The sequence below is a fragment of the Muscardinus avellanarius genome (assembly GCF_963383645.1).
Source record: "Muscardinus avellanarius genome assembly, chromosome: 15".
NCBI classification, from domain to species: Eukaryota; Metazoa; Chordata; class Mammalia; order Rodentia; family Gliridae; genus Muscardinus; species Muscardinus avellanarius.
The window spans coordinates 77,736,612-77,752,452 of NC_137801.1; the positions used below are offsets into that span (position 1 = coordinate 77,736,612).

The 15,841-nt window shown below is 42.7% G+C and overlaps 2 protein-coding genes across 2 annotated transcripts in view; one reads left to right on the forward strand and one right to left on the reverse strand.

The window, feature by feature from the left end:
* Positions 1 to 9,986, reverse strand: part of SUCLG1 (succinate-CoA ligase GDP/ADP-forming subunit alpha) — a gene marked incomplete at its 5' end in the record, with an annotated part of 29,704 nt that extends 19,718 nt beyond the window's left edge. The window contains 2 exons of the mRNA XM_080711581.1: positions 1,329 to 1,432; positions 9,890 to 9,986. Coding sequence (XP_080567707.1) covers positions 1,329 to 1,432; positions 9,890 to 9,986 — 201 coding nt within the window. The remainder of the gene's footprint in view (positions 1 to 1,328; positions 1,433 to 9,889) is intronic.
* Positions 9,987 to 10,758: 772 nt separating this feature from the next.
* DNAH6 (dynein axonemal heavy chain 6) overlaps positions 10,759 to 15,841 on the forward strand; it is a gene marked incomplete at both ends in the record, with an annotated part of 205,522 nt that continues 200,439 nt past the window's right edge. Inside the window, 2 exons of the mRNA XM_080711415.1 lie at positions 10,759 to 10,809; positions 11,474 to 11,547. Coding sequence (XP_080567541.1) covers positions 10,759 to 10,809; positions 11,474 to 11,547 — 125 coding nt within the window. The remainder of the gene's footprint in view (positions 10,810 to 11,473; positions 11,548 to 15,841) is intronic.

Sequence of the window (15,841 nt, forward strand, 5' to 3'; positions counted from 1 at the left end):
TGGAAAGAAAATGATAAATGCACTTCAAATCTCAGATGAACATCTCCTTTCCTGAGAATATAGGTATGTAGAAATGATTCTCATAAAATCTTTGGCTGTTTAGGTATCACCTTCTAAATCATGGTTGGCAAAATATGTTCTGTGAGATTTGGCCTGCCATCTGGTTTTGCAAATTAAGTTTTAGCAGAACAGAGCCATGTCCACTTACAGTTCCGTAGTATAAATTCTATAAAATACACATTATATATAGTCTGTGTTTGCAAGAGAAATAGCTGGAAGGAAACATACCAATTTATTAACAGAAGAAATTTTTAGTTGTGGAATGGTAGGAAAGAGGGCAAGAAGATTCTTATGTTGTATAGAATCACATCAGAGATATATTTATGGAAATTCTATAAGTAGGGGAGAGAATAAATATAAATGAATGCAAGCAAGTTAAAATCCTTAAGGCAAGTTTTCCTGGTATTCTCTCTGAAGATCATTTAGGCAAAGAGAATATAAAACGAGCAATGTCAATGCACTGGTTCCTCTGCCTGACTCTGTTCTCATGAGCCTCCTGGACCTGTGCATTTCTCCACATTGAATGTGGATTTCATGGTTAACAATGAGCATTTCTCCGAACAAGGACTAGATACAAGCAAAGACTTTATCTAGTGCTTAGTCAAACAGTGAGCTACTCCAATACTGGAGGAAAAGAGTAGTGCCGAACCTGATAAAAGGGAATATGTGGGTCTCCAACACAGTATACCACCAGGCATCTGCATCACATTTTTCTGCACCAATAACATGTTACTACTTTTATGATTTTTTTTTTCCTTTGCAGTACTGAGGATTGAACCCAGGGGCATTCTACCCCCAAGCTACACCCCTAGTCCTATTTTATTATTATTATTATTCTTTATTTTGAAACAAGGTCTCACTCTGTTGCAAAGGGCCTAAGGATCAGCTGAGGCTATCCTCAAACCACGATGTAATGCTGGGATTACAAGCATGCACCACCATGCCCAGCTAGACTACTTTTCTGATTTTAAAAGTAGAAAACAGCTAACTTTTTTTTTTTTTTTTTGGTGGTACTGGGGGTGGAACCCAGAGGCTTTCTACCTCCAGGCTAAACTCCCAGGCCTCTATTATATTTTACTTGGAAACAAGGTCTCACTAAGTTGCCGAGAGCCTCACTAAGTAGCTGAGGCTAGCTTCGAACCTGTGTGATCCTCCTGTCTCAGCCTCCCAGCGCGGGGATTACAAGCGTGCATCACCATGCCCGGCAAAAATAGCTAACTTTTTACATCTTTGAGTCTACACTTTAAGTAAAATCTAGAAATACATACCTGCTTACCAGTGAAACCCTGGCAGATAACCTTCGTATTTTTATCGACATAGAGATGTTTCCGGGAAGCTGTATAGGAACAGCGCCGAATTCCATTCTGCTGCACTGCAAAGCAAAGAAAATATGACACATTATAATTTTTCCAAATTTTTGAATTATGAATTCAATTTGGTGATCAAAAAAAAATTTCCTCTAATTCAAGAGCTATACTGTGACCATGGCAAATTTAAACATCACTTTTTAAATGAGACACATAGACCACAGAAATAAATTAGAAAAAACAACAAAAAAAAAAAAGACCCTGCTCTATTCTCTGGAATCTCTCTTTATCAAGAACTACAATTTTGTTGCCTTTCCTGAAATGAGAAAGAAAAGATGAAGTTTATCATTTTCATTCCTCACGAAGAACACTGGGGTTCAAAAATAAATGGCTCCAATTAAACCCAGAATAAAAACTAGGCATCATCTTCACCAATAATGTTTACTAAATTGCCACATGCATTCCCTATCTGACCCAACGTTTCTAAGCCCAACATCTATAAACAATAGGTGAGATAAGAGGCAAACTTTGTCAAGAGTATAAGTAAGAACTACTCTGCTACTCATTCCCCACTAACAACAATATATTAGTTTAGTCGTGGAATAAAATTTCTCTAAAATACAATCCAAAATCACTTAATTTGATCTCTTCCGATGCAAGGTTCAATAATCCACATATAAATGAAATTGGGAAACTAAAATAAATGGGAAAGTAGATTTTAAAAAAGGGAGATACTTGTAAAAAAAAAAATCTAAGTTATTCTCAGCAACCTCTCTCAAAGAAATTTGAGAAATCTAAGTAGTTACTACAACCAACTCCTATTCAAAAATCAGTAGGATGAAGTGCACGTGACTTAAAATTGTGGGCTACCTTCTAAGCCTCCACTGCAGCCGCCAACCTGCCCTCTCGGTGGCTCTCTTCCAAGTAGCCAGTCCTTCGGTCTACCGCTGAGTAGGGATGAAAGCTAGCTCCAGAGCAAAAACCATCTCATCACAACTTTCTCTGGACCCATCCCATGCTTTCTGCCTTGAATCACTCTGAATCCCAGCCTTGTGCCCCCTAAATCTTCAGACCTCGGGCGCCACAACTGAAGGAGCACCAGTTGATGCTCTGGCAGGGGAATATGGAGACCTGCTCTCTCTAGGGAAGCGAAGGTTCAGATTCACCCCTCCATTCACCTTCACATTCTATGTGCGTATACAGCAGCTGGGTCACAGAGAGATGCATTCTTGGAACAGACTCTGCTGAACAAGAGGCTTGAGGGACCTCTGTGGTCAAGTCCTGGCACAGTACTGTACAACGAAGCACCTGACCCTAGGCTAGTGGAAACAACAAGTATGTATGTCATGAGAGACTGTCCCCTGCTACACTCCCCAAATCCTACAAGGGCAGAGCCCGCCTAGCCAGTGCTGCCACTCAAAGACCATCCTTGCCCTTAGCTAACAGACAAACTGATAAAGAAACACAACTGATGAGAAATGGTAAATCAACATTTGATGAGATGTCTAACTTCACTAGTAATGAGAAAATGAGCACTTATAATTAAGGGCAGCGGGATGGCCTGAAGTTGGCCACCAGGAATCACCTGATGGTGAAAGATACAGCTGCCATATCCTGGGCCACCTCCAAGGGATGCACTAACATCACCTTGTCTTCTAGCTCTTAGAAACTGGTCCACCTGACCGTGGTGTTGTGTCCCAGGAGCAGCTGAGAACATTGTCTCAGGAACCAGACAGGCTAGGGCTTGTGTTTATGCTCTGCTGCTCACCAGCAATGTGACCCAGGGCATATCTTTTGATCTCCCTTAGCCTTAGTCTTCCAATCTGTAAATGGAATAACAGCTGCCCAGGAGGAGACTGTGATGTTATTATGAGATGATGCCTGTAGATTGGGTATCAAAGTGCCTGGTATACTCCCAAAATCCTACATGAGCACAAAGGTAAATCTTTTCCTAAAAAGAGAAAACATATAGTTCATATTTTAAAATCAAGTAACTCCGACCAATAATGTTTCAATATGTCTTCATGCACATTCTATACACAAATGTAAATACACTCATCCATGCCTACATATAATGTGTAGCATGCACAAATAAACTTGGAAGTTTTCACCTTCTGCAACATTTGTAAAGGGACACTCTCACTGTAAAAATGGGTATAATAATATATACTTTATTGGCTGACGTGAGAATTAAATGAGCTAATAATAGAGCATGAAAAACAGTACCTCGTCTATAGTAAGTGCTATATCACTAATAGCTATTTTACTGTCACTATTATTACTGATGCAGAGTAAGCACACCGAACTGATTTCAGATGTTCATTGTGGCAGGCTATCTGCCAGGTGCTAGAGATTCACAAATGAATCTGATAGACTTGGTCCCTACCCACATGGGTTTTCCGGCTCTGGGACAGAGCTGAACATTAAAAACAAACAAAACTACAAAAGCACAAATTTAAATAAAGATGCTAAAGGAAAGAAAGGGGGTGACCTAAGAGAGATGTGCTTTCAACAGGAGTGAGGAGTCTGTATCAGCCACACAATGAGTCTTCTTTCCCAGAGACAGCAATTATATCATTTAAAAGATGGCTGGATGCCGGGCGTGGTGGCGCACGCTTGTAATCCCCGCGCTTGGGAGGCTGAGACAGGAGGACTGCACGGGTTGGAAGCCAGCCTCAGCTACTGAGTGAGGCTCTCAGCAACTTAGTGAGACCCTGTTTCCAAATAAAGTATAAAATAGGTCTGGGAGTATAGCCTGGAGGTAGAAAGCCTCTGGGTTCCACCCCAGTACCACCAAAAAAATAAAAAATAAAAAATAAAAGATGGCTGGTGGGATTCATGGCACAATCTATGGGCAAGAGCACCTGCCCTGATGGGACTTAAACTATGTATGACTAGCACCGTGCTCTTAACCAGTAATCTGAGAAGCTATTCAAGAAAATGCTTCTTCTCCAACTCACCTCTTAAACTATGTCCATGGTACCAGTTTATTCATACATAAACTCGTGAATTTAACAAATGCATACTTATTAATTTATCAGTCCATTTTCTGTTGCTAGAACAAAATGCCTCAGGCTAACTACTTATTTAAAAAAAATGGTTTGTTTAGCTCACAGTTTTGGAGGTGGAAAGTCCAAGATTGGGTAGCCTCATCTGTTATGCATCTGGTAAGGGCCTCCTTGGCTGCATCACAACATGACAGAGAAACAGGAAGGGAAACAGCCCTATGCAGAAAGGGCCAAGTACATAGAGTGACCTTGCTTTATAGCAATCCATTTTCATAAGAACTCACTCCAGGAGTTCTTTATTTTTTCCTAGCATGGTACTGGTGAACTAAATATCTTCCATTACACCTCACCTGTTAAAGGTGCTACCACCTCTCAACACTGCCAGAGTGGAGATCAAGCTCCCAGCATAAGAACTCTTGAGACAGAAACATTCACTGTGGTCCTCACCTATAGGACCCTACATTACAGCAGAGGAGCTTGGCAGACACTTACTCCCAAATCCCAAACAACTCGCTATTCAAATGCAAAATTATATACTCATTTAACATTGGAATATATGTATACATTTAATATTAACTTTGTTGGTTATAAAAACCATATTTCATACTTCATCAAATCTAAAACACCACTGGGTGTTTTTTTTTGAGTACTGTTAAGTACTAGTAAAAAAGAAAAACTGCTGCCAATGTTTCTCAGATCACATCAATTATAAGACATCTCAACTTTAAAAATGTTATGATATAAAAATGTGGGTCTAAGGGAATAAAATGCCTGTTCTTTGGTAAAATTAAATTGTTCCCCTGTATGTACAAAATAATTTTCTTAACATTCTCAGTAATATTTCTGTTAATCAATATTCAAGGTCACTTTCTCATGACTACACTGATATTTTATATTTCTGAAATAAAGATTTGGTTCACAGATGCGAATGGCAACATAAACCACAATCAGAGCATCGCTGTGTCTACTTTTCTAAAGTAGACTTTTAAATGCTTCCACACTTCTAAAAACAGACCTTACAACTTGGCAAACACATGGAAAAGGCAAGTGGCACCTTTGAGCCGGGTAGTCATCTCCACAGTCATCTCCACTGAGCATGCCAAAAAAAAATCAAGAGCTTCAAAAAATAAGGCTCAAACTATCACATGGCACAAATGAGTGGGAGGATCCTGGACTACATCTGAAGCCTGGGTTCTACTACTTCCGCTGCTACTGGTTAGGAAACTTCCTGGGTCTATTTCCTCATCTGCCAAACAAAATTGTGAGACCAGTTGGATTGTAATGTTCACTTTCTGGGACTCAAATACCATAATTCTGGCTGGGTGTGGTGGCGCACGATTGTAATCCCCGCGCTTGGGAGGCAGAGACAGGAGGATCGCGCAGGTTCGAAGCCAGCCGCGCACGCTGGCTTAGGAGACCCTGTTTCCAAATAAAAATGTAAAAATAGGTCTGGGAGTGTAGCCCGGAGGTAGAAGGGCTTCCAGGAACCCCAGTACCAAAAAAAAAAAAAAAAAAATACCATAATTCTGAGGTTCAAGAATACTCACTCTTAATTCCCTATTTGTTCTAAAGAAGTTGACTTATTAGAACTCCTGACATATTTATTGCCTTATACTTCTTTTTAAAAACTGTATTATTTCAACCACAAGGGTTATAAAGCTCTTAAACATTCTCATGGAAATAATAGTTCTCATTTTTCATTTTATTTTCCCTCTTCACTTAATCTAGATTTTTTCCTTTGTATCCAGAATTATAAAATGAGTAGGAGTTTAGCCCAGGAATTTCTACACATTCTAAACTGCCCTTCTAACACAGCTCTGGAAGGGATCTATGAGTGTTTGCTTTTTTCTTAACTACAATTAATATTACAACACTTAGGACCTCAGCCATAATGTACAACCAATCAAGCAAATCTTAATAAAACAGAGGGAACAAAATTCCCTAGCGTCTTTAGTTCTTTTGCCCTCAGAGCCTAAATAATTTGTGATTTTTTAAAGTTTATCTTATGATTTTATAGTTGTTTTCCTAGTGAGAATAAAAATGGGCTTAAAATGCAGCATGGGAAAGATAATTTATAGGTTTCCTGACTTAATGTTTTTATACATTAAACACAGCCATCTGTCAACATCAGCTCTAATATAGGAAGTGTCTTGGTTTAGATCTTAAACTTCTCAGGGTCTTAATAACTGGTTAGTCACATGACTTTGATAATTTAAGACTACTCCAGCAACAAAAAGTTAAACCGATGATCTCTTTAAGGCCTCTGGTCTTAGAGTCTAGGAAGAAAACTTGAGTTCATTGTTAAGTACTGCCAAGAATGGATTAAGGAATCAGATGTTTTAGACATCTTCCTTTCTTCTGTGTATCTTCTCCTGTTAAGACAGCAGACCTACTGGAGGGTAGGATCTTTCAGACTCTCACAGCAGCAAGACCTCAGAAGAGAAAGACATCACGTCAGTGTGCAACTTCTTCCTGGACTTTCCCACTACAGTAGGTGTGCTGCATGTGTCACCTTCTATACACTAAACCACAACCTATTCAAATTAGGCTGACCTAGGCCCATACCCAATACTACCACTTTCCTGATGCTCAAACTCTATTGACCAGAGTGAATACTGACTAATCATCTAATCCTTGGGGTTTGTTTTTGGTTTTTTGTTTGTTTCCTTTTTTCTTCTGTCGAAAACACCCTCAACTGTCCAGAAGAATTTCCAGAAAACTTTCCCAAGTAAACCCAAGTCTTTCCTACCTGCCAAACTTATCTAACTAGACCTTTGACCTCAAACAATCTGGTAACCAAGTATAGCTATTGAGTGCACAATCATCATACTTTTAGAATGAAATCTCCTCAAAACAGGAAAAGTCTCACCTAATATTCAATGTGCAGAATTAGAAGCAAAGTTGAAACAAAGAAGAGAGAGAAAAACTAACTTTAGTTTAATGTCTATTACATACAAGACACTTCATAAAAACTGATTCACTTACTCTAATGATGGGCACAGATCATCCTATACATCATTTCTAAGACGCACATTGTTTTAACTTTTGAACATCTCTTAAATCAAGATGTATCTGAGCCAGGCATGGTAGCACACACTTGTAATCCCAGGACTTGGGAGGCTGAGACAGAAGGAGGTTCACTGCCAGCCTTAGCTACTTAGTGAAGCCTTCTGCAACTTAGTGAGACCTTGTTTCAAAATAAAGAATAAAAGCTGGGCATGGCCCAAACTTGTAATCCCTGCGCTTGGGAGGCTGAGACAGGAGGACTGCACAGGTTCAAAGCCAGCCTCAGCTACTTAGTGAGGCTCTCACCAACTTAGTGAGACTCCGTTTCCAAATAAAGTATAAAAAATAGGTCTGGGAGTATAGCCCAGAGGTAGAATGCCCCTGGGTTCCACCCCTAGTACCATAATAAATAAATAAATAAATAAATAAATAATCAATCAGGCTGGGGGTGTTGCTCAGAGGTAGAATATCCCTGGGTTCAATCCCCAGCAACGAAGAAGAAGAAGAAGAAGAAGAAGAAGAAGAAGAAGAAGAAGAAGAAGAAGAAGAAGAAGAGGAGGAGGAGGAGGAGGAGGAGGAGGAGGAGGAGGAGGAGGAGGAGGAGGAGGAGGAGGAGGAGGAGGAGGAAGAGGAGGAGGAGGAGGAGGAAAAAAGCAGGGCATGGTGGCACATGCTTGTAATCCCTGCACTTGGGAGGCTGAGACAGGAGAATCCCACAGGTTTGAAGCCAGCCTCAGCTACTTAGTGAGGCTCTCAGCAACTTAGTGAGACCCTGTTTCCAAATAAAATATAAAATAGGTCTGGGAGTATAGCCCAGAGGTAGAAAGCCCCTGGGTTCCACCCCCAGTACCACAATAAATAAATAAATAAATAAATAATCAATCAATCAGGCTGGGGGTGTCGCTCAGAGGTAGAATATCCCTGGGTTCAATCCCCAGCAACATAAAAAAAGAAGAAGGAAAGCCGGGCATGGTGGCACATGCTTGTAATCCCTGCACTTGGAAGTCTGAGACAGGAGGATCGCACAGGTTCGAAGCCAACCTCAGCTACTTAGTGAGGCTCTCAGCAACTTAGTGAGACCCTGTTTCCAAATAAAATATAAAATGGGTCCTGAAGTATAGCCCGGAGGTAGAAAGCCTTTGGGTTCCACCCCCAGTACCACCAAAAAATAAAAAGGAAAAACTGTACCTGACAACCAATCATGTGGTACAATATTAATCAGCTATCATTTCCATTGTTAGTAGTAGCCAAAATAATGGTGCACCTTTTAAGCGATGATGCCACAGACTCTCATAGACTCCCAAAGTCCATAATACCCGCCCCTGCGTTGGAGGGAGCAATGGGGGGCACTGAATACAAATAAGAGAGCAGAAGAAGTAGTGGAGTAGGGGGACTGAGTAAAGGGCTGGTAAGTCGAGGCGTGGTGGTTCACTTGTAATCACAGTACTTGGGAGGCTGGGACAGGAGGGGGTTCAAGGCCAGCCTCAACAAAGGGAGCGACTCTCAATAACCTAGGGAAACCCTGTTTCAAAACAAAAATAAAATACGGCTGGGGGTGTATCTCGGAGGTAGAATGCTTCTGGGTTCAAAATCTAGTGCCACCAAAAAAAAAAAAAAGAAAGAAAGAAAGCAAAAAAGTAAAAGGGGACAGTGCTAAGCCAGTAAGTTGGGGGATCCATACAATTCAGATCCATTAAAATACGGTATTATTTTCATGTGGTTTGCAATATTAGTTGAAAAACCGACTAAGAAAAAAAGGCTAACGTTATGACACTATGTGTGAAGAGACTAGCCATATTTCAAACCTCAATGTGCCACATTCCAAAGTTTCTTCCAACTATAACCTACCTACCAAACACAGCGACTTTGAACAGCAACAATTCTCAACAATCAGCGTTACTCAAAGACTGGCCACCCGTTGAGTGGTACGTGTTCAATCAAGTACTGCGGTGTTCCTACTGCCCGGGAGACACTGCAAGTAAACCGGTTAAGGTCCCAGCCAAGCCAGGATATGCTGACTCTGGACGCTGAAACAGCCTTTCCGCTGATCCTACAATCCCCTGAAAGAACAATTCCAATTCCGCAGAAGGTTCACCTCTTCGTCCCGTTTCCTACCAGGAGACTCCTGCTACCTCTCAACCCAAACACTCACCCTCTTGGCTGAGTTCATCCTGGACCTCTCCACCTTTCGCTCCAGACACAGCCAATCTAGATGCTACCCCCTTTCCGCCTCTCATCACCATCAAAGCAAGAGCATGCCCCGGCTCTGCAGGGCTCTCAGACGCTAATCCTGGCTGGGCCACCCCAGGTCCCCATCCGCCAGCGGCCTGTGCATCCAGCCAAGCTCCCTCCACCCGAAAGGGCTCCCGGTTGGGGCCAGGGCCCCGCGGCTTCCTCCGCCAGCCGAGGTCCAGCCCTGGAGGCCAGCGACGGCCTGAGCCAGGACGTAGGCCCGGCGGGCCCAGGAACCCGCGGAGGCCAGAAAGACAGAGCCCCGGTCCGACTCACGGAGGAAGGTGCGTGCTAGGAGGCGAGCAGCCGCCAGGCCGCTGCTGCCGGAGACCATGTTCGCGGTGGCAGCTGCCGCGGCAAGGGCTGCGGTCATCCCCCAATGACACTCCCAGGCCCCCGGGGACCTGGCAGGGGCCGGGGGCAGGAGGAGTAGGGTGGCCAGAGATATCGCCTGAACTAATTTCCTTCCTCAGCGGCCTCTTTATCCCGTACACTAAAGGTTGCGGATTGGGGAAGAAAAGATACACTTTATTTCAAAAGCACGTAATAATTTGTCTCTTCCTAGAAGAGTGGGTTCGGTTAACAACCACAGAGGCAGCCTAGGGGAGCCCCACGTGAGGCTGACCGGCGCGGGGCATGATGGGAAATGTAGTTTAAGGCCCCGACTGGGCAGCTGAAGTCTGAGTGTGTGGGAAGCGCAGCGAAGGGCCCGGGTAGTCCAGCCCGGGAGGAAGGACTGGAGGCCAAAGGAGTGGAGGGAGCTGAGGTGAGGTTCCTAGAGTAAGACTGGCAATGCCGTGCCCTCGGCCAGTCTCCTCCGCCTTTATTTTCGTCGTCTGGCCCATAGCGAGGGTAGTACCTCTCACCCTATCCTTGTTAGGACCCGGAAAGATTATCCGTGGTAATAGTGATTCAGAACTTGCACTAGGACCAGTGATGGAAAGGACGGGGGAGAAAGACACAAAGCTTCCTCAGTCACACTTGATGCCCTGAAAGATGAATCTTTTAGTTACACGACTATCATACAAGGCTTTGACTTACTTGTATGATAATCATACATCTGTATGAGTAACTCTTAGAAATCCTAAGTGCCGAACATTGAGGTCAAATGTGATTTTTGCCCTGTTTACACAAACCATTCATTCATGCCTTCTGTAAGAGCTTCGGAAGGCACCTCAGAGTCCCAGAGTCAAAAGGTGAACAAGAGATAAAGTAATCTGCTTCCTTGTCTAAAACTGTGCCCGTGAGATTCCTCATCATTATCATTAGTACAATTATAACCCTCATTTACTAAAGTCATAATCTGAACCAAGCTGTGTGATGGATTTCCCAAGGAGATTGCCCAATATTTCCTCTTTGACCCAGATATTGTCGGTCTCAGGCTGGGTGAACCAAGCAAACTCCTCCCACTTCTACTGGATTCTGTCCTTGTAGTGGAGTTAAATAATATCAATGTTTTCCAAATATGTCTATTTTTAAACAGCTAAATTCTTCTTGAGCCTTCACCTGATAATAGTTACACATTTGGCTTCATTTAATTTGTAAAATGAGTGGTGCAAAAAAAATGAATTTCAGTATGATTTTAATTAATTGGTATATCCATGAAGACAAGGATATTAGTTTACTTTAAACAGTGGTATATCCCTAAAATCTAGAACAGTGCCTGGCACAAAAAGAGAAGTTATCATGTGTTGAACTGAAATTGATATGTAAAAGAAAAATGCTATATAAATTATTGAATCCACACGGTTTGACGGGCCTAAAGATATTTCAGTCCTTTGTAAAAATACACCCATCCCAATTCTGCTTATAGGGAAGGCAATTGCACTAGACGGTAATTTGACTTCTCTTAATATGTAGATCAAGTTTTACAATCAGAAAGATCTGATTCAAACTCCAGCTCTGCCACTGTCAGCCTCCTCCATGGAGAATCCGTAAGGCAGGAGGCTGGCTAGCGCAGCCCTCACTGGCAGGCAAGGTGGTATATGATGTAGCAAGATGTGTGATATTCCCAGCAGTGAAGTGGGTGCCAGGAAAGGAAGCAAATCAGACCATTTTCTGGGGCAAGTAATTCTATCCTAACACCCAGAAGACCTCCCAGATAGTTACAAGAGGTCAGCCAAAGAGCATGCAACTCAGCTTAGGATGCTGTGCTGATGAAGTTCCCTAGGCAGGGAAGCAGGAGGAGCTTATGGGAAGTCCATAAAGTGCCCACAAAGCACCAGCATTGTAGAGAATATGGACCATCAGGAGAGAACCACAAATAGCACCATCCGAGAGATTTTATCCAAACCTCACCCCACTCTTGAAGGAGCCAGGGAGGGGGGGTGGAGAAGGAGTGAAAGAAGAAGAAAGAAAAAAAACAAACCTTGGCTCCTTTTTGGTTTCAGGTTTTGGAACCACATCATCCCAGGAAGGAAATAGGAGCTTTAAATTAGGCCTAGGTTGAAGTTTTTAATTGAATCAAAAATAGAGAAGAAACCAAAAAGGAAATGAATCTGGGGGACTTTCTACCTAGTCAAGAAATTTTTTTTTCTCTTTATATAAGTAAAGATCCTAATTCTGCCAGGGTTTAAGATCTTCTGCTTTAACCAAGTGTGGTGGTGCATGCTTGTAATTCCAGTGCTTGGGAGGCTGAGACAGGAGGATCACACAGGTTCGAAGCCAGCCTCAGCTACTTAGTGAGGCTCTCAGCAACTTAGTGAGATCCTGTTTCCAAATAAAATATAAAATAGGTCTGGGAGTATAGACCAGAGGTCAAAAACCCCTGCCCCAGTACCACCACCAAAAAAAAGAAAGAAAGAAAATCCTCTCCCTTTCACCACAGCTTTGTCTTTGTCTAAATCTCTTTACTGATCCTAGGGTGAGGTGGGTGGATACAGTGGAAGGAGTGTTTGGTATTCTGGCTTGCTAGTTTCTCATGATACGTACATCTTTCCATTTGGGCCTCAGCTGAGGGTCCAAACTATTCCTGCATCATTTCTTGTTCTTATTTGCAAGGTCCTTTTTGGTTTGCCTGTGTCAGCTAAGCTACCTCTGTGCTCTTCTCGGGCATGTGAGAACCTTCCAACCACTCTGAGCCACACGAAACATTTCTGCCTGCCCAGACACACCATTTAGCTGCATCTTACCCTCTGCCTCGTGGATCTCTCAAAGCAGTCTAGTGATTTTTCACAGTACTTAGCCCCCCCCACCCCCACCCTCCTTAAAGCTGGAAACACAGAGGTGAGGGAATCAACACCTGGCTTCCCCTCTCCTTCCTTAGCTTGAGGACCATTTTCTGATCTTGGAGACATTAGCACACATTTTGGTCCTAAATCTAACTTATTTTTGTTCCCAAATCTCTGTAGTATACATTCCTTTCCTGGAGCAGTGGACTGAGAATAACAATTAGAAATTGAAAAGTTGGGTGGGTGGTGCACACCTGTAATCCCAGCAGGCTGAGACAGAAGGATCACAGTTTTAACATCAGCCTCAGCAACTTATTGAGGCTCTTAGCAACTCAGCAGGACCCTGTTCCCAAATAAAAACTAAAAACAGGGCTAGGGGTGTAGCTTGGAGATAGAATACCCCTGGGTTCATTCCCCAGCACCTCCCCCACCCAAAAAAGCAAAGAAATTGGAGGGGACAGAAGTATACATATTAGTGATGAGGGAGTTAGAAAACAGAAGGAAATAAGAGGAGAAAAAGCATCCATTAGTATTGCAAAATATGTTCCTGCTCTTATCTGAATACGCTAAAGTTTTGTGTATATTCACCTAGGCATTCTGAGTCCTCCAGTTCAGAACAAGAACTTTATCTAAACCCATCCTATGAACTTCTGGGGGAGGGGGGGCTTTTTGCCTTCTACGAAGAATAACAGTTGCTTCATCTCCAACAATATAAGCACACTTGAAAAGAAACCTATGGTAGCCAATTGAGGCCGAGGCTTCTGGGGCTGATGAGCCAGACTAAACCCCAAGGTCCCACCATAGGTATTAATAGTTCTTGATCCAGCAAATGGAGACTAGGTGGCTGTATCCTTGGCCTTAGTTATAAAAGATGGTGAACACAAATCAGAAACACTTCAAACCAGACAAAGCTTAAGCATTTGGAGAAGGAGGAAGAAAGAGGAATCAGAAACACTGGGATTATTTTCATCTGAAGTGCAGCCTCAAAGAGAGATTGAATGAATGACAGTGAAATTCTAAGTGCTAATACTACTTGCTGGTTTAAACAGAAGCGGACTCTTTCCCGCTCCCAAGACAGAGACTGGTACTGCTAGTTTGGCTGCCTTTCTTTGAAAATGAGGACAAGGAACTTTCTGAAATGTACCTACAGAACCCTCCTCAAAGTTAGTGACTTTTTTAGTGAATAATTGCTTCTTTGGACACCTCTGAAGAGGACATTACATCTGCATTGAACCTTAAAGGACTACAAAATGTCTTGACCTTTCCTCTAGAAATAATGGATTCCAGATATATTTTTTTCATCATACTTGAGCCCCCTGGGAAACAAACTAAATATTCTGGGCAAGAGCACCCTGGAGACCAAGCCTGTTGGAGGGTAGGGAAGAATACAAGACAGACCAGAAAGAGAAATCCTGTGTTTCTCACAGCCATGATGATTGTTCCCTGAATTAGGCGAGTCCTCTCTGCCTCCACATGGATGGTCAATAAATGTGAGCACCTTGGGAAGGGGCATGGTCATGACTGAGGCACCTGTCCTCATCCAGGAAATGCCTGAAAAAGTGAGCAGACAGCTGAAGACTCTCTGCCAGTAGTAGTCCAAATGGGAGGGCAGCACAGCTTTCACTGAAGGGTACTGGGTTGGTACCCACCAGATCTTTCTTCCAGGAGAAAGTTTGATGAGAAAGTGAGAGCTAGTCCTGAGAAACACCATAAAGAAGACAAATTCGTTTGGTTGTCCTCTCTCAATGACTTCTTTCCTCTGCAAGTGACTTCTCTTTTCCTCTGCCTCTACAAAGCCAGTGTCCCCCTACTGTTCAGCACTGGGTCCATTCGTCCTCCCACCACATCCAAGATCTAATGCAGACTTCTGCCCTATTTCTCAGGGCAATGCTGTCCCATAGGGATTAGGTACACTAGGGCTTTGGCCTAGTTTATTTAGATAGTCTCCTCCCAAATAATTGCGTTTTAACAGAGATTACCAATATCTTCACGCAAATTGCTGATTTGTGTTGGAAATTCTAGAAAACCACCAATGTCTAAGAAAAATACAATGTGCATTTATGTCCCTATCACTCTGAACTACACTGTGATATGAGACTACAATGCACCAATAAAAGTATGTTTAAAAATAAAAAGAGCTGTGGCATAGCTTGGAGGTAGAATGCCCCTGGGTTCAATCTCCAGTACCAAAATCAAATAAAAAATAAATAAAACACCCCCCAAAATTAAAAAGGACAAAAGATTTACTTTGGCCTATAGTCTCACAGTTTCAGTCCAGTCAGCTAGCTCCCTTGTTTCTGGATGCATGGTAAGTCAGTCGTGGCAGAAAGGAATCTTCAAACAAAGTGCTCACTCAGCAGCTGAGAAACAGAGAGAGTCCTGAAGGGGCTTCGCAAGAAATACCCTTCCAGGGCACATCCTGAGTACATACCTCCTCCAAATAGCTCTACCTCCTATAGTTCCCACCACCTCCTAATGATGCCATCCAGTTATGAAGCCCTCAATGGATTAATATATTGATGAGGTTGAAGCCCTGCTGATCCAATCACTTTCCCTACCACTGAACATTGACACGCTGGGGAATATGCCTTCACAATTGAACCTATGGGGGGCATTTCAGATCCAAACCATAACACCATAACATCACCTAGATCTCCATCACACCTACATATAAACACACACACACACACACACACACACACACACACACACGACACACACACGAATTTAATTTGGGAGGGTGCCACTGTATCCTTATCAGTAGACTAATCCATTGAGGGATTCATAATTGGGTGGCATTATTAGGGAGGTGGTAGAAACTATAGGCGGTGGAGCCAACATAGAGGAGGCATATCATTGTATATATATTATGAATCACAGCACCTACTCACAAGGACATTTTACAAATAGAAAGAGTCAGGCATGGTGGTGCACACTTGTAACCCCAGTACTTGGGAGGCTGAGACAGGAGGACTACAGGTTCAAGGCTAGTCTCAGCAACTTAGGCTCTCCACAACTTAGACCCTACGTTTCACAATAAAATAGGGATAGGGGGAGT